Raw genomic sequence first — 21,987 nt, 5'->3', positions numbered from 1 at the left:
CAATTAATTTCTTAACATTTTATTAAAATGTAACACATATACAGAAAAGTACAAAGGTCATAAGTATACAGCCTACTGAATTATCTGAGTATGAAACACTTGCTAACTGCCACCCAAGTCAAACTATAGGATACTGTCCCTAGAAGCCTCCTTTGTGTCCCCCCCGCCAATTATTACCTCCTTCATCCTTCCTCCCCGGCATAACTGCTCTGACTTCTAATATTTGCCTGCTTTCCAAAAATTTTATTAATGGAATCTTACAGCATATATGATGTTGCATTTCATTTATTTCACTCAAAATTAGTTTTGGTGGGATTCATCTATCTTATGGTACGTAGCTGTAGATCACCCATTTTCATTGTGATGTTATTACTTTTTTGCAAAATTACCACAATTATATCTTCTACTGTTGATGGATATTTAAAGCATTTCCATTTCTTGCCAACACATATAATCCTATGAACACTTTTATACATATATTTCAGTGAATATTTGTTTGCTCATACTTCTGTTGAGTAAATAGTAAGAAGTGGAATTGCTAAGCCACATGATATACATATATCAAACTTTAGCAGATAATGTCAAAGAGTTTCCCAAAGTGGTCGTACCAATTTACACAATCACCTGTAATACATGAAACTTTTTATTACTTCACACTGACACCAACACTTCTCACTGTCAATCCTATAGATTTTAACCATCTCTGTGGGTGTGCAGTGGTATTTCATTGTTATGTTATTTTGTATCTCCCTGATAAGTGATGATGCTGAGCATATTTCCATATGCTTTTGTAGACTTGGATATCCTCTTATAAACGACTTCTTCAGATCTCTTGCCCATTTTTTTCTTAAGATTTTATTTATTTATTTGAGAAAGAAAGCACATGGGGGGGGCAGAGGAAGATGGAGAGGCAGTGAATTGCAAGCAGACTTCACGCTGAGCACAGAGCCCAATATAGGGCTCAAACTCATGACCCTGAGATAGATCAAAACTTGAGCCAAAACCAAGAGTCAGATGCTAACTGACTGAGCCACTCGGATATCCCAAGATCTCTTGCCTATTCTCCTGTTGAGTTATGTGCCTTGTTATTATTGATTTTAAGACGCTCTTTGTATATTCTGGACACAAGCTCTTTTTCAGTTTTATGTTCTATGAATATATTCTACCACTTATAGCATGTTTTCTCTTTGTCTTTTGAATACAAATTTTTAATTTTGATACAGCCCAATTTATTATTTTTTGCCCTTATGGTTAGCATTTTTGGGTACTGTTTAAGAGAATTTTTTTACCCTAGATCATAAAATTGTTTTCTTACATTGTGTTCTAGAAGTTTTGATAATTTACGTTTACTAAATTCTATCTGGAATTGATTTTGTATATGGAGTGAGGGTTTTTTTTCCTAGTGGATATTCAGTTTCCCAGAGAGATTTAACTTAAAACAGCAGTCATTTGACAGTTGCCTGCAGAGACATCTTAACTGTAAATCAAGTATCCTTGTATGTTTTAAGACTTTATTCAATCTGATTGGTCTATTTGCCATTGTGTCAATACCCACTGTCTATATTAGCATAACTTTACACTAAGTCTTGCTATTAGCTAGAGTACATCTCACCTTATTCTGCTTCTTCCTTTAGCTGGTCAATATTTACACACATGTAACACATGTGTCTACATGTACAAAAATACACACATACACAAACTGCCAAGATACTGAGTGAGGCTACATTGAGGCTGAGTGAGGCTACAAGATACTGAGTGAGGCTACATTGAATCTACAGAATAATTTGGGGGAATTTGACATCTTTAATTTTATTTTTCAGTTAGAGTTTGCCATAGCTTTCCATTTATCCTTCTCTAATTTTCTTTCATAAAGTTTTATAGTTTTCATCATAGGTTCTGCAAATATTTTTTTCAATTTATTGCTAGGTATATGATGTTGTGATGCTATTATAAATGGTTTATTTTTCTCATTGTTTGTTGTCAATAAAAAGAGAACATTTTTATATGTTAGCCTCATGCCTAGAGAACTTGCTAAATTCGTGTATTCTAATAATTCATCTATATAGATTTTTTTTAAGGTTTTATTTATTTATTCATGAGAGACACAGAGAGAGAGAGGCAGAGACACAGGCTGAGGGAGAAAGAGGCTCCCCACAAGGATCCCCTATGTGGGACTCGATCCTGGATCCTGGGATCACGTCCTGGGCCAAAGGCAGATGGTCAACCGCTGAGCCACCCAGGTGTCCCTCTATATAGGTTCTTTTACCAGTTTGTATATGTACAATCATACTATCTTTGAGTAATGATAGCTTTCTTTCTTCCTTTTCAATTTCTATACATTTTTTCTTTTTCTTATATTATTGCACTGCCTAGGACTTCTAAAATTATGGCATATAGAAGTGATGATCATAAGCAACTTTTCTCAGTTCTCAATAATAGAAAAAATATTTCAGCGTCTCACTATTAAATATTATGTTTGCTGTAGGTTTTTTTGCAGCTAATCTTTATCAGATTAAAGTTCTTAGTGTTCATTTGCTATAAGCCTTTATCCTGAATCGATGTTTATTTAATATTTTACTAAGTACTTATTATATGTCTATTTAGATGGTCATATGATTTTTTTCTTTTATTCATATATCTGATGAATTACATTGATTGATTTTCAGATATTAACATAATCGTGTATTCCTAGAGTAAGGATAAATTGATCATTATATTGTTTCATGTTATGTAATGCTAGGTTTGTTGTTGAGTGTTTTGTTTAAGATTTTTGCATTCATATTCATAAGTGAGATTGACCTGTATTTTTTCTTGAAATATTCTTGTCAGAATTTTATATCAAGGTTGTGCTGGCCTCATAACTCACATTGTGGTGTTTCTTCTTTTTCTCTTTTTTGAAAAAGATTGTTCAAGACTGGCAGTTTTTCTTCCTTAAAAGTTTGGTATATTTACAAGTACTGATCTGAGACTGTGATTTTTTTTGTGGGAACATTTTGCATTGTGGATTGAGGTTCTTCATAGAAACTATTCAGTTTCTTTTGTGTGTGTGTCTATGTTCATTATTGTATATTGTGTTTACTAGGAATTTGTCCATTTCATTGAAATTTTCAAAAGTATTGACGAAAAGTTGTTTGTAACGTTATTTTATGATGTTTTATGTCTGTACACTCAATAGTGATGTCATCTTTCCCATTCATGGTATTGGTAATTTGGATCTTCTGTATTTTCTTCTTGATCAGTTCCCATCAGAAGTTGACCAATTTTATTGGGCTATGAAAATTGCAGTCATTGGCTTTCTTGATCCTTTCTATTGCATATTTGTTCTTATTTAATTAATTTCAGCTTTAATAACTACTATTTTCTTTCTTCTACCCTCTTTGAGTCTACCTTGCTTTTCTAATTTCTTAGAATGGATGCATGGGTCATTGTTGTCAGCTGATTTTCCTCTCTGCTTTATAAATTTTCCTGTATACATGAATTGAGTTATACAAATTTTGATATGTTCATTGTATTTTCATTTATTTAAAGTATTTTCTAGTTTCCATGATGATTTTCTTTTTGTTCCATAGTTTTTTCAGAGGTATATTTTGTAATTTCCAAACTTATGTGTATTTTAAAGTTACTTTTTGCTTATCTTTTTATTTCAAGTTTAAGTCCACAGTGGGCAGACAACATGCTATAAATAATTTCAATACTTGAGATACACTGAGACTTGCTTTATATAGCCCAGCATATGGTCAATATTTATAAATGTTCTATGTACACTTTAGAATTATGTGCACTTTGTAGTCATTTATTGTACTGCTCTATATGTGTCAATAAGATCAAATTTGATAATCATGTTACTCAAATATTTTATATCCTTTCTGATTTCTTGTCTGTTCTATCATCAGTTAATGAGAAAGGGGGCATTAAAGTCTCTTACTATGTTGTAAATTTGTCCTTTTCTCTTTTCTTGTTCCTCCAATTTTGCTTCATATATTTGGCTTGATATTTTCTTCAGTATTAGAAATTTCTTAGCCATTATGTGGTCAAATATTTTTTTCTGCACCTGTGAGAGTGACAAAAGTTCTACCCAGCTTCTGAGTCTTCCAGCTGACTCTACCAGAACTGACAGATACTTCCAGAGGAAAAGCATACATATATGCCAAACTCACCTCTCTGGCTTTTCTTTTACTCCTGGAATGTGGCCCAGTAATGCTTAACTGTTTTGTGAACTCCAGCAATGTCCAACAGTTTTAAAATATGTTTTGTCTAGATTTTCCAGTTTCCATCAGGAGAGAATAGTAAAAATTACTTAGGTCACAATTACTAGAAATAATTTCACTTTTAAATTTTATATGCATACTTGACAAAATATCTTAACTCCTTAATAGTACAAATTTCAGAAATATTTCATTCAGGGCATTCTACTGCACGTATTATTATTCAATAGTATTTTATTTTAATATTGTTTTCTAGCTCCCAAATTTATTATTATTAATGATAGTTATTATCATTATTATGGTTAATGATTCCTTGCCATCTCTCTGGGCTAGTGGATAGAGTTTTACTAGTCCCTATCTCACTGAGATTGCATCCCTTCAAGAGTCCTTACTTTCTGCAGGAGTTTCAGTCCAACGCCTCATCTTAATGGACCAAAAATCTCATCCTTTTTTCCTCTGTGGACATAGATACCCAACCACCGAGTCATTACTGGGTACGATAACCACTTAAAGCTGCCAGAGGTTGACTTATATGCTTACTTCTTTGGCTGTTAACATCATCTTTGTTTCTGGCATTTGATAATTCTGTTTCTTGTGAGCCAAGACATGCAATCTTTAAAATTATTAAATTATATTTAACATGTCTACGGTTTATATTGAGATGGTTTAAGGGTAGCCTAGTCTGCCATTTTGCTGTTACTGTTCATCTAGTCCTGTTACATTTCAGGAAATTATCAGAATGATACATTTTTTCGGTGCCTAAAGTTTATAGTTGTATAAAGCAATATACACAAAAATTTGCTTCCTAATTGTTTCTGTTAGCTCTGACTTGATCGGTTTTGACCTGTTTAGCTCCCTAATTTTTGAAAGGTCCTTTCAGTTCAGCCTTGGGGAAAGCCATTAGGGGAGCATAATTACAACCTCAGATTCACTACAAGAGCTGACATTATAAATCCAGATTATCAATTAGAGATTCAGAAGCAAGATATAGAGAGTAGATGCTGTTTCAAGATCAACCTACTTGAACTACCATTTACTAGGCAAAGCCCCCCCTTTTTTGTATTTTCTGGGTTCTGTACTTTTCTTACAATCTGATGACCCCACACATGTTTTTCCATTCACTCTTCCACTCATTCAAATCTGAATTTACAACTGCTACCATATCAATACAGCTCTTCCTAAAGCCACCAACAGTTTTCATATTGATAAATTCAATGGACACTTCTCTGCCCAGATCTCACTTGACCTCTCAGTACTATTATACTGCTACTCTCTTCTTCTTCTTGAAAAAGCATCTTCTTCTGGCTTTAGTTAGACCACAATCTCCTGGATTTCCTCCTATCACTCACTGCTTCTCCTTCGCAGTCTCTTTTTAATGGTTCCTTTTATTAAAAAAATTTTTTTTTATTTTTTAAGTAATCTCTACAATGAACATGAGGCTTGAACTCATGACCCCAAGTTTAAGAGTTCCTTGCTCTCCTGACTGAGCTGCCAGGCACCCTCATGGTTCCTTTTTTTATACCTTACCTTCAAATCATGGGATACCTCAGGGCTGATTCCAGCAGTTGTCTATACTCTCTCCTTAGGGATATCATCTAGTCCCATGCCTTTAAATACCACTTATGTGCTAATGCTTGCCAATTTCATATCTCCAGCCCTGGCCTCTCAAATTCACTTGGCTAGCTACACATTTATCTCAAAGTTAATGTTTGATCTTCTACCCTTATTCTTCCCTTAGCCTTTCCTATTTAATTAATGGCAGCAGTATCCACCCACTTGTTTAAGCCAAAACTTTTATTTTTCTCCTTCCTTCAATCCCCACATCCCATCTTGAGGAACTCCTTTTGGCCCTGCCTCTAGAATATATCCCAGATCTGTCCAATGACCCTTTGAGATGTAAATATTATTACTTCCATTGTGTGGTTACATGAGCAAAGATTAAGAGAACATGTTAGTGGGATCCCTGGGTGGCGCAGCGGTTTGGTGCCTGCCTTTGGCCCAGGGCACGATCCTGGAGACCCGGGATCGAATCCCACATTGGGCTCCCGGTGCATGGAGCCTGCTTCTCCCTCTGCCTATGTCTCTGCCTCTCTCTCTCTCTCTCTCTCTCTCTCTCTCTGTGACTATCATAAAAAAAAGAGAACATGTTAGTGGTTTTCCTATGGGTACACAGCTTTTATGCAGAGGAATCCTTATTTCATATCCACTATTCTTTCTATCATACCTTGACCTACAGAGAATACTTGTGACTGAATTAGTGAACAAATTGATTTAGATAGTAATAAAATCTATACCCATGGCTTTATCAGAAGAATATTTTCACCCACTGAAAAATAACTGCTATCTGTAGACTAGAAACCTTTGTTACACAGAAAGGCCCTTGTTAAAGGTAATGTAGAGTAATACAGATATCATGACATGTCAATACCTCTAACTATATAAAACCAGTTTCAGAATTTGGGATTATGAAAGGTATATGACTTGGCATCCAGAACACTCTGTTTCTTTGAAGGGTATATGGCCAGTTGTACCCAAAACCTATTGCATTATTTCTTTTGCATTCTTTCTATAGACTTTTATCCCCCATCTCCTCCTCCAGAAAGGGTATCCAGTCAAGAAAAAGGCTTGCCAAACTTTTATTTTAGCTTCTCTCCTGTCATAACTTTATTAATATTCAGCATGTCTCAACAAAAAGTCAAGGGGACAGAGGAGAGAACCTCGGCAGAGCCAGTATACAACTTGATTATATTGGCCAAATAATGAATGACATTTCAAGATAAGACTGTATTTTAATCAACCAGGATTCATTTTAAAGGCTTAAAGTAAATGCAGATATTGTTTGTATGTTCAGGGAAACCAGCTGATTACCATCATTGGCAGCTTTACTTTTGTATATTATAAATTTTATTAGAAAGCTATCTTTCCAATTGTAGAACCTCTCCTCCTGAATGACGTTAGAGCACCATTTTACTATGCGTGTGTGTTTTCCCCCCAATGATTGCTTGTAGCATTGTAAAATCCTTGTAACATTATTTGTGATCTTAATGAATTTTTAGTAAAGCCCACTTGACATTTGTTTGGCACTGACTTCATTTCTAAGCCTTGAATGCCATTATCATTTTATGGACTTTTCAAAATCAATTTGACTTAGGGTTTATTTTATACTTCAGGACTTAACTATCTTTTTTATAGAGTTCCTTGCACATTCACTCAAATGCTAGAGGTCTTTGTGATATTTGGCTTATATTTTTAAAATATAAAAATAGAGTGGAATTTTTGGTAATTCTAATGTCTTTTGGAAAGAATAGACTCTGGTTTTAATAAAATAGGTAAATGTATCTTCTTTTAATTTCCCACAGAGCTTTGTACCATGGAGTGTGGTAGCCATGGAGTCTGCTCACGAGGAATTTGCCAGTGTGAAGAAGGTTGGGTAGGACCAACATGTGAAGAACGCTCCTGTCATTCTCACTGTGCCGAGCATGGCCAGTGCAAAGATGGAAAATGTGAGTGTAGCCCTGGATGGGAGGGCGACCACTGCACTATTGGTAAGTACCAGCATACTTTGAACAAAATAAGTTGAATTAATTGAAGAAGGAAAAGCATGTTAGCAATCAATCACCAAGCTTTTCATAGAATTTGAGGTTGGAGGAGAGAAAAAGGAACGGGAGTTAGCCATAAGTTTGAAAGTTTGATTAACTGGGAGTCTTCCTCTTTTGTTGATAGTATCTTACTTCTTCCTTGTGCCATTTATTTTCTCACTACTTCAGTATTCCTTATATTTTGTTTTCTCATGCTTTGAGTTACTCAAATGAAAGAAGATACATTGGAATGTAGTGTCATTAGTTAATAAGAGAAGTGCTTTTGTTGTGAACATAACATTCACTGCCCATTTTTCCTTTTGAAAAGTATAGGTTGTTTCACTCGAAAGCACTTAGAGGCAATTTCATTAAGCAGGACTACTTTAACAGAGGCCATTCAATATCATTAGGAGCTGTCTTTAATGTATGTGAGGAGGGCACTCCTGACCTACCATCGGTAGAACATCTGTGTTGAATTGCTTATTGGTTAGTATAGAGAATATGTACTGAGGCACCCACCCTCTCCCATCCCTTGTCACAACTTTCACTAATTTTGAGGATGCTGCCTGGGAGAACAGCTTTTGGGTATGAGAGGAGCCTATGTAATAAATCTATCAGGCGGTCTTCACACTAGAAAAAAACAGTAATAATAACTAGGGTTTCAACTTCAAAATACTTTTGTCTGAAAATAAATCCAAGTCCTTGACACATGCATATATCTACCACAGAGGCCTCTTGCATGTACAGACGGACAAGTACGTTTCCCATTGTTCAGCTAAGGAAAGTGGGTCACAGAATGTTCCAGTGGCATTCCGTGAGCATACAGAAATTTCATGCAGAGCAAAGGCCAGTATGGGCCTCTGGATACCCAACACATTGTTTGTGGGCTTTTTTTTCCCCACCAGACTGTAGCACCACTTTCATTTTTAGGTGAAAGTATTTTGTTATAATGGTTGGGCCCTGCCAAAGTAATGTATAATATATATAACATATATAACATATAATCTTAATAAACTGCATTACTACTCTACTAAAGGTACAGTAAGTCTTGTTCTGTGACTGTGGAAAATATTTAAGATTCATTAAAAAGGTGGTAAGGGGTGAGATTCCGATGCGGCGTAAGTAATTACATTCCTGCAGTACAGTAAGTTTATTGCCTTCACATAAGAGGATTTAAATATTGTGATGATTACCGAAGGTGGTTACTCCAGAACTCCCTTCTAAAGATATTACTAATAAGAAGTTGAAGCTAGTGCTCTTTCACTAAAGTTATTACTGAAATGTAAAAACGCAGTTCTTATACTTTTAATGAAATATGACACTTTTTTAGGAAGCCTAATAGAGTTTCTTGCAGAAAAGCCATTAATATCTTTCCCACAGAAAATATTATTCACAAACTACACAGGCCCGTGTACCAACTTTTGAGCTGCAGGCATTTCAGCAGTTCACAGTTTGCTGTTCTCCTCCCAGGCAACAGATGGTAAAGCATTAATACATGTTGGATAGCTGTGGTCTCCCAGAAATTCATTCAATCACTCTTTCCCCCCCTTTCCCCCCCTTTTAGCTCACTACTTAGATGCCGTCCGAGGTAAGATTTTTCTCACTCGTTTTATAACAGAAAAATATTGTAAATGGAAAATATACCTGTGGGAAAGGAAGGGTTGGTGGGGGGTTTTGTGTGTGTTTGTGTTTTGGGTTTGTGTTTTTACTTCTGGCAGGCTTCCTTAAGTGTGATATTGTCAGGTTCATGCCGTAATAGTCTAACTAAAAAATAATTTGTTTTTCCAACATAAAAGAGTCATTTTATTTTTTTGCCATAGTGTATAATGGATTGACAAGCAACTTTAGGAACTGTTTTCCTTTGTCTTTCTATGGAGTTTTATGCGTGTGTGTGTGTGTTTGTGCAGGTGTCTATGTGTATAAGTAATTATTATATGAACTTGATTTGGATAGATGGCTGAACATTTTCTTTAATATAGCAATATGGATCTAAGTCCATGTACAGTCTACTTTCAAGGAGAGAATAATTCTCCCTTTATAAGTAACCCATCATGCATCCCCGAGAGATGGTAAGGGTTTTTCTGTCAGATAACCTGTGCCTTTCATTACCTCAGCCTCCGAAAGTTGACTATGTTCCAAGTTATCCCTAATTTCTTTTTAGCCATTATATATCCATGATAATGGAAGTAGATGAATGGAGCTAGATAAACTCTTTTCTTAAACCTATCTGTATTCATCTTATACCACTTCTTGAGGAATACATATATATTTATATGAATATATATAATGAGAGAGAGTCTTTGTATTTTCTAACAGCCATCTGTCATTTTATTTTAAAGTTTTTTCTTCGTCTGGTCTGTTGATAGTTACTTAGAAAACCATTTGGAAGGAACACTGGGTTATGTCTACAGATTTTTTAAAAATTATTTTGCTTTTTATACTTCTGGACTTTTCTTTCAAAGACAGCAAATGAAAAAAATATATGTTGATTGGACTCTCTCCAGTAAAATTCAGATCTGGTCTTATGCTACTATTGGGAAAATTCCAGAAGATATATGCCATATTGCCATCTCTGTTCATCTGTCCACTGAGCACTTGGCGCATACACAGTTACCCTTTGGAATGGCCAAACTCTGAACTATTGGTAGAAAGAGTAGGGCATCCCAAAGAAATTAAAAGTCCAAATTGAGACCATTGTTAGTGTTTGTGGTTTATCAATGGATAGAAGTCATTTAAGCACAACAATTTCCTCTTGACTGCATTTATCCAGTCATTCTCTAGAATTCTGAAAGTCTCAGTCTGGCATGCATTAGTTCCATAAACATTTGTTGAGCACCTACTATGGGCTTAATAGTATTATGCTAGCTTCTGAGTGAGATGCCAGATAAGTTAAAAATTTAATCTTTAGCTCTCAGATCAATGATAATCTTAAATTAAAAAGCCAAATAAATATAAAGCAACTGAAGCACATTTCTAAGGCATTTATATGGACAAATAGTTAATGGTATGCTCTGAACTGTGTACCAACATACCTAAGTCCCGAAGCAGTGCATCACAAGGGAAAAATCAGTAGAGACTGGAAGTAGTTAGGGGAAGTTTCTTTTCATAGAAACTTCTGTCTTTTCCCAGCTTATTGGTCATAACTAGATACAATACCGTCCATCTGGGTTTGATTGAGCTGAGAAGATTCGTGTTTTTTCTAAAAGAAACAAAAACATTTTTTGTCCCCATCATAGTTTCCATCCTATCTAAACCAGAGATTGGGAATTGGGGTTAGCATTAGTAATGCTTAATTGGCTCTCTAAGGAAAAGCACAGCCAAGGAAGGGATAACAAGTTCCCTGGGAAGGTTTTGTAAGCAAGCAAGTTCCTTTTCCATTTATTCAATACCTCATCTGAATGGAGCCCAAGTGATTAGATGCTTTCCTATAGGTAGATACATCATTGTTAGCCAATCCCATTCTCATGTCTCCATGATTGTTATTTTCTGCTGTCTTTACAGATGGCTGCCCAGGGCTCTGCTTTGGAAACGGGCGATGTACCCTGGACCAAAATGGTTGGCACTGTGTGTGTCAGGTGGGTTGGAGTGGAATAGGCTGCAACGTTGTCATGGAAATGCTTTGTGGAGATAACTTGGACAATGATGGAGGTGAGTTATTTATAAAACGTAAATATAAGAAAGGAATAGCCTGCACAGTGATGGCCAATATGGCAAAGGGTGAAAATTGAGACTCCTTCATATAAACGATATTGAGTTATATAAGGCTACACTACTTTTTAAATCTCAGTTTATTGAGTATTTACTATCATCAGGCAATATTGCAAATTCTGCATGCATTATGTCTCATTTAATTCTCACAACAACACTATGAGGTATAGGCACTACTTTCCTTACTTGGAGATGGGAAAGCTAATGCTTGGAGTGGGGATAACATGTGACTTTTCCAAAGTCACACAACTAGAAATTCACAGCACCCAGATTCCAGTTGAGGTCTATATGACCTCAAAGTCTGTTTTCCTTACTACAACAGCCATGCTGCCTCCCATATCTGTGGCATTTATTATAGCATTTATTGTATCCATGTACCCCTGTTCAAACTGTCAAATGCTAGTATAGCTTGCACTATACACACTGTGAAATTGTTTTCTTTCTTCTTAGTTACTTAGAGCAACCTCTTGTGTCTCTACCTTTTAGAAATGCTTTGTATCTTTCAAAGGACACAGCATCAAGACAATTCACAGTAGAATTTTTATATTTAATTCAAGAGTTGCACATGATGTTTTCAAAAGCCATATTGGCTCCAAGGCCTCACGGTAACCACTCCTTTTTAGTCAAGCAAACAAAAGCATCTAATATACTGTTCAGTCAGTCCTCAAAACAGCCCAAATCACCTCTGAATGAAACCTAAAACAACAAATCCTTACTTTTCTCTTTCTACTCAAGGAAACATGAAGTTAATAAAAAAAGTTTTCCTTCTAATCTTGTATATTAGATTTAAAATGAAGTAGGTCATGAGATTTGATTCCTCTGGTTTCTGTATTCACTTAGACGATTATATACCTTGTCATTTGAATCCAAACTTGAGGCTTAAATCAATAAGGTAGCAATTTTAGTTTAAGGAACGCTGGATGTAAGATTTCCTCCTTTACTAGTTCTGGCCAGCAATTTACCTAAAAAGTTACATGACCTTATGAATTTTAAGTGGAAGCAACTTTGTGATTCAGTGCACATGCCTTTGAAGTTAGACTTTCTGGCTGCTATGTACTTACTGGTTGCTGTATGATTTAGGGAAAGTTTCTTGATATCTCTGTGCTTTAATTTCCTTATTTCTAGAATGGGGCTGTTAATAATATTAACTCTCTAATAGGATTATTGTACGCATTAAATGAGACAGTTCATGTGAATTCTTTAAAAGATGATGGACTCTCTGCTTCATCCCCTCCACATGCAGGTACACATACACATACATTAGACTTAGGATAACAGCCCATTTTCAGAAGAGACCTACCTATTTAAATTAAAATTTTTATTTGAGAAGCCAGGGTGAGATTTTCAATTAAATGGTGTACTGATCAACTATTTACTGGACTCTTATGGCCCTCCAACATTCATCTTCACTTTCCTTTACTTCCTTTTCATTATATGCCCCTTTATGTGGTGTGCCTTCTCTTCGACACCTGTCGTTCTCTATCACTTAAGTCCCAATTCAAGCTATATATCTCCCACGAAACCTCTGACATCCACCACCCCTGTCTTCCATAGTGTTTATCATATGTACCATGTCACCAAGCATTTAATTCTTGTTACAGGTTAAGCATGACCAAGAATCCATAATTATATGCCTAATATAATCACTGATAATATTAGCTTACTTGTATTTAGGATTTACTATGTACAAGGCAAAGTGCTGAGTCCTTTATGTGAATTATTTCATTTTATCCCCATGAGGCAGGAACTACTACTAATATACTACTTTACAAATTAGGAAACCAAGGCAAGGAGAAGTTGAATAAGTTGCTCAAGATCATATAACCAGGAAATGATAGAACCAGGGTATAAACCTTGGTGGTCTGCCTCGTTGCAAAAAGGATTTGAAGTTGTGATAGAGATTTCTCAGTTGATACATTGATTAAAAGGTTTATGCTCAGAAAATACTTTAACTACCTTTATGATTATAATTTCTGAGGGTTGAGCCAAAATAGGTTTCCTGCCTTAATAAAGTACAGCTTGATAAAAATAATTGAATACTTAATTATCAAGCATTTTTATGGCCTCAAGGTCACCTTAAGGCAGCCAAAAATGTTTAATGAATGAATCAATTAAATATTAATGAATTAATGGATTACCAATTCTTAATATTTGTGGTATATATAGACACAAAAGGTATAGAAGATTTTGCTAAATATGTATTGACATCTGAACATTCCTTTAAAACTGTGTATCTATGTGGGAATCAAAAATCAAAGACCCTGATTTGAGTTCACTGTATTTTTATGATTGTTTCTTTAGGGAGTAGCAGGGGAAGGCTCCTTGAGAGTTCCAATTACCATTTTTTTCCTTTAGTAGGATTAAGATGATATTGATGATAAATATAGATTTGGTCCTTCCCTGAGATGGAAAGATGAATTAAATAAACTCTGAAAGACCCATGACTGAGATTTTGGACAATAATTTGACTCTTATGCTGTTTAAATTTTATCCCTAAGAATATATTAAATGCCCTTCATTTGGTAATTTCAGCTTTCCAGTTATCCAGAATGACTGGATTCATTTAGTTGAATATGACTAATGATTAATATTTGCATACTTGTTTGTGCATGTGTGTGTGTGTGTGTGTGTGTGTTTTAATTAAATCAGAAAGTGCCAATTGAACCTTTTGGGGAAAAAATGGTCCTCATTTTTAAAATGTAATTCTTAAGAAATCTTCCCAATCAGAAAAAATCACTTTCAAGCAATTGCTTCAAGTAGCTGCTACCTGATTGCTCCATATTATAGCTGATACTTAAAGAATGGCTGGATTTTTTTGCATTCTAATCAGCTTTGAATACTCATTAGTATTGCTGCTGTTTCCTGCAGCTTTGACTTTAGTTACACTCTGATTCAATGCATTGTGACTCTTACTAACTAATTGGGCTGCATTGAATATGTAGGTGACGAGGCTGGGCTAAGAGCTACCTAAAAGCTCCTTGAACAGTAAGAACAGAACAGAGAACAAATAACCTTTGGATTTTTTTCTTAACACGCAAAACAAGGAAAGCTATCTTATGCATTGTGCCTATAAGAACTAATTACCATAGAAATTACAAACCTATCAAATGCCTTGACCTCATATCCTTTTAGCCAAAAAGCACCTACCATGTGCACAGCCCTGTGCTTGGAGGATGAGACTTAATATGAATGTGAATGATGACCTCAGTTTCATGTGTTAATCATATGTACTGATTTGGGGTTTAGAAAATGTGATCACCATATATTACATGCACATATAAATTGATATGAGAAAACAAGTTTAGACATCACACTAACTGAATCAGAATAGCTAAAACAAATAGAACAAGCTAGAACTATCAGATCTTAAAGAATGTTTTAAAGCTATGGTAATTAAAACAAAGTGGTACTGGTGGAGGAGTAGACAGATCAGTACAACCAAATAAAAGCTCTGTAACACACCCAGTACAAATAAAAATTTAGTAGATTATAAAACCAGCATCAAAAATCAGTAGAGAAAAGAAGCACTGTGAAATAAATGGTGCTGAAACAACTACTAAGAAAAAAACCTTAGGTTTTCAATTTCTAGCATATTCTAAAAGAATAAGATAAAAACACTCCAGCTGATTAATGTTAAAGGTGGGAAAACCTCAAACACAATTAGAAGAAAGTATAGGTGACAGATTCAAGACAAGAAAGGACTTCTTAGAAATAAAAGCAAGGAAAGAAACCATAATAGGAAAAAAATGATAAATAAGACCTCATAAAAATTTCAAAATTCTCTATGTTGTTCAGCTAAGTTTATAGGCCATCCAACATCTAGATATCAGAATCTGTTCTGTCTGATATGATAGCTACTAATCACATGTGCTTATTTCAATTTAACTTAAATGACATTTAAAAACCTGTTTCTTGGGGCACCTAGGTGGCTCAGTCAGTTAAGCATCCAACTCTTGGTTTCAGCTCAGGTCATGATCCCAGGGTTGTGAGATCAAGCCCCATGCCTGGCTCTGTGCTCAGTAGGGAGTCTGCTTGAGGACTCTCTCTCTCCCTCTCCCTCTGCCCCTCCTCCCCATACTCGCTCATTCTCTCTCTAAAGTAAATAAATATATCTTCAAAATTCTGTTTGTCAGCTGTACTAGGCAATTCTCAAGGGCTCAATAGCCACATGAGCCTAGTGACTACTATATTAGCACAGATCTAGAACATTCCCATCATCGGGAAGAAATTTTATTGGATAGTGCTAATCTAAATGTTTGACCCAAATGTGTACCTTTCAGCGAGACATTTCATATTGAGTATACCCAATTTTCCACTTATTCATTACTACTTTGTGCCAAGTATTGTGCTTGGTATTAGAAAGAAAATGACAAGACAAGTTTCTGCCTTCATGGAACTTATGGTCTGGGAAGGGAGACAGATAATAAATAAGAAACGACACAAATAACTACCTATTTACAACTGTAAAGAGTACTATAAAATTTTTAGAGTGCTATAAAAATGTATAAGGGGACCTAACCAAGTCTACATGGTAAGGGAGGCCTCACCTAAGTCAGGAGCAGAATGTTCCAGGCCAAGGAAACAGTATTTACAAATGCCCTTTGGTGGACATGTACTACGCTCTTCTAGGAAGTGAAAGGAAAATCATTGTGGCTGGAATATGAGCCAAGAAGAGATTGGTAGGAGATGAGAATATGAAGGTGGGCATTAGCCAGATCATACACAATAGTGTGAAGTTCATATGATCTTCAGTTATCAAACAAAAATTACATTTTATTCACTCTAGTTATAGGGGAAGGCAAGTGGTTTCTGATGCTGTGAAACGATTATCAAGGAGGTTTAAAAGATGTGGAAAAAGAATGTTTACTCTAACGGCCCTTTTCCCCCTGATCTTTTAAGTATTTGTCATATGTTTTCCAAGCTTCTCTTACACAAACTCTTCCAGTGGTCTATATTCATATTCATTGGTAAAATCAATAAGTTAATTGCCTAAAAGAGTATGATCTTCCAGGAATCATTCTTCATAACAAGTCACCATTCATTAAGAACAATAGCTATTTGCAAGGCTATTTTATGATATAGTGTTTCTAGATCTAGAAATCAGCACCATGGGTGAATTATGAACACATAAGCTCATGGATCAATAAGCCTTGTGTTTTGAATGTCACCAGCATGCTGCAGTGTTTAATAAATAGGAAAATGAAATAGAAGGAGCAATGAATTGGTAACGTTTGCTCTGTTTAAGGGCCATACACTCTCTCCACGTTCACTTTTAAGGTTCAGCTTGGACAAAAGACTAGCATCAGAAATAGTCCTAATTATTATCCTCTGACCATTACCCCCCTCATTTCCAAACAACTCATTTATTAAAGGATCATCATTACTTAGTTATGAGAGCTTAAACTACCAAGTGATGCCAGATACAAAATCTCCCAGGTACAAAATTGGAAAATCTACACGCTGTAACCCACCTAGGCACTCTGTGACTACATCTGTCACATTATCTATCAACTAAGGGTAGTCATACTTGACATCTGCCGACTTTGCCGTGGTGAAAATGAATGAGCTAGTGTTTGAAATATAGTCATTTAAGCTGTTAATAAAAGTGTGGTATCAATGAAGTATCTATTTATAACTTGGGTTTTTTGATGCATTAGTTGAACGTTTATTAATCTCTAGATAAATTTACAGATGTCACAGAAATAGGACTTTCAGGACATCCATTTATTCATTCTGTACATTTTCATCAAATGCTTACTTTGAGCCCAGTGCTGTTCTAGTGAAGAAATAGCCATGAATAAAAAAGACTTAAGTCCTTGCTTCTGTGGAGCTTACACTGTCATCGTGAGAGGCAGACAATAAACCAAAAGTTGAAAAGAAATGGTATGGTAGAAGATGGTCAGTGTGATGGAGAAATTTTTTTTATAAATTTATTTTTTATTGGTGTTCAATTTGCCAACATATAGAATAACACCCAGAAATTTTTTTTAAAAAAAAAGCAGGCAAAAAGATAGGACCGTGGAACAAGGGTGCAGTTTTAAATAAGGTGATCAGAGAAAGCCTCACTAAGAAGGTGGTGTTTGGATCTAAAGGAAGTGAGGCAGTGAGCCATCTTGATATTGGAGTAAAGAACATTCCAGGCATAGGAATAATGGGGAAAGGGGTTATGGGATAATAGGAGGTAAGATCAGAGAGGTGAGAGAGAGAGACTGTGGGGAGGTTAAGTCATTGTCAGGACATGCGCTTCTACTCGGAGTGATTTGAGAAGCCATTAATGGCAGGTGGGGACCGGAGGACAGGAACATTAGTGGCATCTAAACAATTTACTCTCCTGACCCAGACAAAGTCAATTGTATGAGGTGATAGCAATAACAATGATTGGAGCAGGTCAAATCCTCAGTGCACTTGAGCCTCTCCCATTTTCTTCTTACTAATACAGAAAAATGCTGGGGTGAAAGTCAGCCTGGATAAATGAAAAATCAAGTGAATTATAGACTACTTCCCAAAAAATATAGTCCTGTTACCTTCAATGCAGGTAACAGCAACAATTAAGCTACCAGGAATGTCTAATAGGGGGCCTGCTTTAGTGATAATTTGAGTGATTTATAATTAGTCCATTTTTATGGGTTTCTAAAATGCCTGAGAAGATTTTGTTTAACTGAGTCATTGGAATGATCAGTCCTTCAATTTCTTTTTCACTATTAATTTGCTTGGCAGACTCTCTATTCTATAGATGCTGAAAAGGTTAAGCTTCTGTCTAAATGATAACAAATTGTGAATTTGTGAAATTCAATGAATAAAGATTTACTGTAACATTAGTGTCTATTTAGAGCTACACAGGATCCTACCTATCTGACAACCTAACCGAACAGGGTTCACAAAATGAACACATTGAACTGAATATGCTACACAGAAGTTAATTGCCCTCTGGCCAGTGATAAGTCACCGTCAATAGAAGTGGCTCTGAACATTTTTAGCTGGCACTGCACACCATTGGCATCTACCCTTAGGACTCAATCCCTAGACTCTTTGCAGTCTGTACAGTGTAGAGCTTGGTTAATGGCAAACTTTTTATGATTATTATACCATGTGATCCTTACAACAGCTCTGTGGGGTAGGCATTTTTGTAATCCCCATCTTGTAGGTAAGGACGTTGAGAATCCAAGAGATGAAATGATTTGTCCAGGATCGTTTAGATTGTAAGTGGCAAAGTAAGATGAGAATTGTAGTCTGGTTCTTTGACCTTAACCACTCTGTGTGTTCTAAATACCTATAGTAGTCAGGTACTTGAAAGTATTACAGCCTAGGTCATTCTAGTAATACCACTTAGATGATGCTGCTGAACATGTGATTTGTAGTCAGAACGCAGGATGTGATATGATTCTCATATTTCTTCCAACTGTGCAGCCACATTTGGCCTCCCCTCCTTCATATGTAAATGAAAATGAGAATGTCTACCTAAGAGGGTTGTTGTAGTAGAGATTAGTTGAAATCATAGATATGGAAGTGCCTCCTGCCATACCTGCCATATTAACTGATTATACATGTTTCCGAACCCTTTGGGATACCCTATCATGAACTAGCTGTCCATTTCTTTCAAGGTGGTAATATGGATATTGTCCCTAAAAGTATATACATTTACAAATTCATTTTAATATTAGAAGAATATGGGTTTTCCCTATATCATTCACATTCCCTGTCCAATCATTCTTTCATCCAAGGGCCTACATCTAATAAGTAGAAGTTTAATAGTAAATTACTTGCTCAGATACAAAAGAAACCAGTGACCTTGATCTTTATCAGCCCCAGTTGAACCTACCTACTGGCATAGTCCCTAACTGGTTGGCAAAGCCGGGATCAGCGAATGCCGCATTTAGTCCTTCAAGATAATTTAACCTCCTTCTTTTTTGCTGGCTTTTATTTTTATTCTCTTAAAAAATGAACAGGCCCTAAAAGTAAAATCAGTTAACATTTGATATGTTCATATCTGATACTCTGAGCCTGGCTGTCAGGAGGGTGCCACAGCTTCCACTTCAGAGTAATAAAAGAACCAGTAATAGTCCAAAAAAAAAAAGAAAGAAAGAAACCCACACATGCAGTGTGACTGTCATTTGCACTTCTTTGTAACAGTCTAGACATACTGTATGGAGTGTTATTCAATGTGATAATTGGTAAGTAGATCTTTGCCCACGTATTGGGCTTACCTACGAATTATAATTTGGGCGTTGCATACCATTATTGGCGTGCCTGCCTGCAGCCTTTCTAGATTCAACAGAAGTCTCTGTTCTCTCAGAAAACAGAGGTCTTAAGAGGGTCAACCTTATATAATAGGCAATTATTAAATATGAATAATTATCATGGAATTTATAGCACATAACTGGTTGAGAATGTGAGTCCCAGTTTTGAATTGGTTCTGTGTTTGGCTTTAGAGTTCAGTTTTTAAGATCATTTGGCATTTCTATTTATTTGAAATCTGTTTCTTTTCAAAACTAAGTTCGAATTGTGTGGCTGACAGGTTGAAGCCCGTGAATGCCAGATCTGATTATTACTAGTGCATTTGTTACCAATTGAAAGGTAAAGGTGACTGCCCATTTGAAAAGCAGTTTTTCATTGTTCAGTGTATTATGCACCAATTCCAGACATCAGAGAACCTTTTTAATCAGCCTGATATTTTTGCCAGCTTTTCAGAGCATCCAGATGTTTAATTAGCAGAGTAAAGAGATAATGTGCTAATAGGAGACTGACAGCAACATACTGGAGAGAGGTGGCGGCAGCATCTAAAATCTATAGAAAATCTGTTAATATGATTTACTGAATGAGGGGAGAAAGGAGAGCAGAAGGGGCCTTCTTACTGGAATGAATCCACACTTAAAAGTTAGTCATCAGTGAAAAAGAAATATGTCTACAGAGAAGTAGAAATCGGGGCAGAAATGCACTGAACAATGAGGGGAAGGCAAGAAAACAGCAAACTGCATTTTAAATCAAAGTAGTGTCTATGGTACAGGGAATTTGAAAGGACCTCATGTGGGGAAAAATATTTCCCGGGTGCCCTAGGGCTACTGTTGAAAAACGTCTACTCCCTTGGTGTTCCTGGCTTGCATTGCCCCCAGCTGTAGTATGCCCCTTCCAGCACGGAAGGGAGAGGGAGCAAGCAAAGGAGCCGCGTGAAACCAATGCCAGTAACTTTCATCATCAGCCTTCAGGAGATGGTGATCCATTTGAACCTCCCTATTCCACTGCCAGCCAAGAAGATTAGCATCTTTAGATTTACCCTTGTTAAGCATCTAAATTAGAGCCACTTGTCTGCTCTAAGAACCTTGGAAAGATTTTAATTTATTTAATTAATTAATTTATTTATTTATTTATTTAGCTTATTGGGTGTGGAATGGAGTGTCTATATGCCTCAATCACTCCAGCCCCTCCTCTCTGCATGTAGTCTCCTATAACACTTACTGCACTTTTAACTAGGGTAAGAGCCAGCTGTGTATACACCTATTTCTCCTGCTAAGCTCTGAGCTCCTGAAAACAGGAAAAGGGTCTTTTAATCTCTTTACTTCCCCAATCACCTAACACAGTGTTTTGCATCTACTAGATCCTCAACATAACCCCTCCTCCTGTAACCCCTGTGCCCCTCATCAGTTCCTCCACCAAAGAATGAACCATTTATGTGATTTTTTTTATTGGTACAACTGTAGATTCAACAGTCTAAACAGTAAAGGCCTAGAACATGAAAGAGAGCAGTTCATCACATTCATATGCCGGAGATGATTTAGTATTTTCATCAAATAGTCGCACAAGTAAGCTCTAGTTGCTTCTACAAATTCCAAAAAGAAAAAAATATGTTCTGAAACATTAGTGTGCTTCAGCATAATCCAGAATCACCCAGATTAAGTATGCATAATCCTGGACTCAAAGAAATTCTGATTTAATAGGTGGGGCTCAAGAATATGCATATTTAATAAGTTCCCTCAGATAATCGACTGCACATTTGAGATCACTGCCCTGCTCCAGACACTTTTTCACTGTGACAATACCAACCTCTGTTTTGAGAATCACCCTACACAAGAATATTAGGAGATGTTTTAAAAAATACAAATTCAGGTTGGCAAGCATTTGTTAATTGTGTGCTCATAAATGCACATAGTGTGAGAAATTCAAAAAAAAATTAGAAGAATCATTGCTATCCTGGACGGAGAAGAAAACTTCTAAAGAGAGTGATACCTCATGGAATACTCTGTCCAGATGTAAACAATGTGGCACAGATCATAAACGCTCGAGAATTCAGGGAAGAAAGATTTGTGAGCAAAATAGTTTGTGCCATCTAAACTTAGAGTAAGGGCAGCCCCGGTGGCGCAGCGGTTTAGCGCCACCTGCAGCCCACAGTGTGATGCTGGGGACCCAGGATCGAGTCCTACGTCAGGTTCCCTGCATGGAGCCTGCTTCTCCCTCTGCCTGTGTCTCTGCCTCTCTCTGTTTGTCTCTCATGAATAAATAAA

At 36.2% G+C, this 21,987-nt stretch overlaps 1 protein-coding gene across 1 annotated transcript in view; it reads left to right on the top strand.

Moving 5' to 3' along the window:
* Positions 1–21,987, top strand: part of TENM1 (teneurin transmembrane protein 1) — a 790,607-nt gene that overhangs the window by 604,835 nt on the left and 163,785 nt on the right. The window contains exons 14-16 of the mRNA XM_038588255.1: positions 7,565–7,750; positions 9,348–9,371; positions 11,285–11,431. Coding sequence (XP_038444183.1) covers positions 7,565–7,750; positions 9,348–9,371; positions 11,285–11,431 — 357 coding nt within the window. The remainder of the gene's footprint in view (positions 1–7,564; positions 7,751–9,347; positions 9,372–11,284; positions 11,432–21,987) is intronic.

Source organism: Canis lupus, chromosome X, assembly GCF_011100685.1.
Source record: "Canis lupus familiaris isolate Mischka breed German Shepherd chromosome X, alternate assembly UU_Cfam_GSD_1.0, whole genome shotgun sequence".
NCBI lineage: Eukaryota > Metazoa > Chordata > Mammalia > Carnivora > Canidae > Canis > Canis lupus.
The sequence above is the reverse complement of the archived record's forward strand: the minus strand, read 5'-3'. Positions and strand labels throughout refer to the sequence as shown.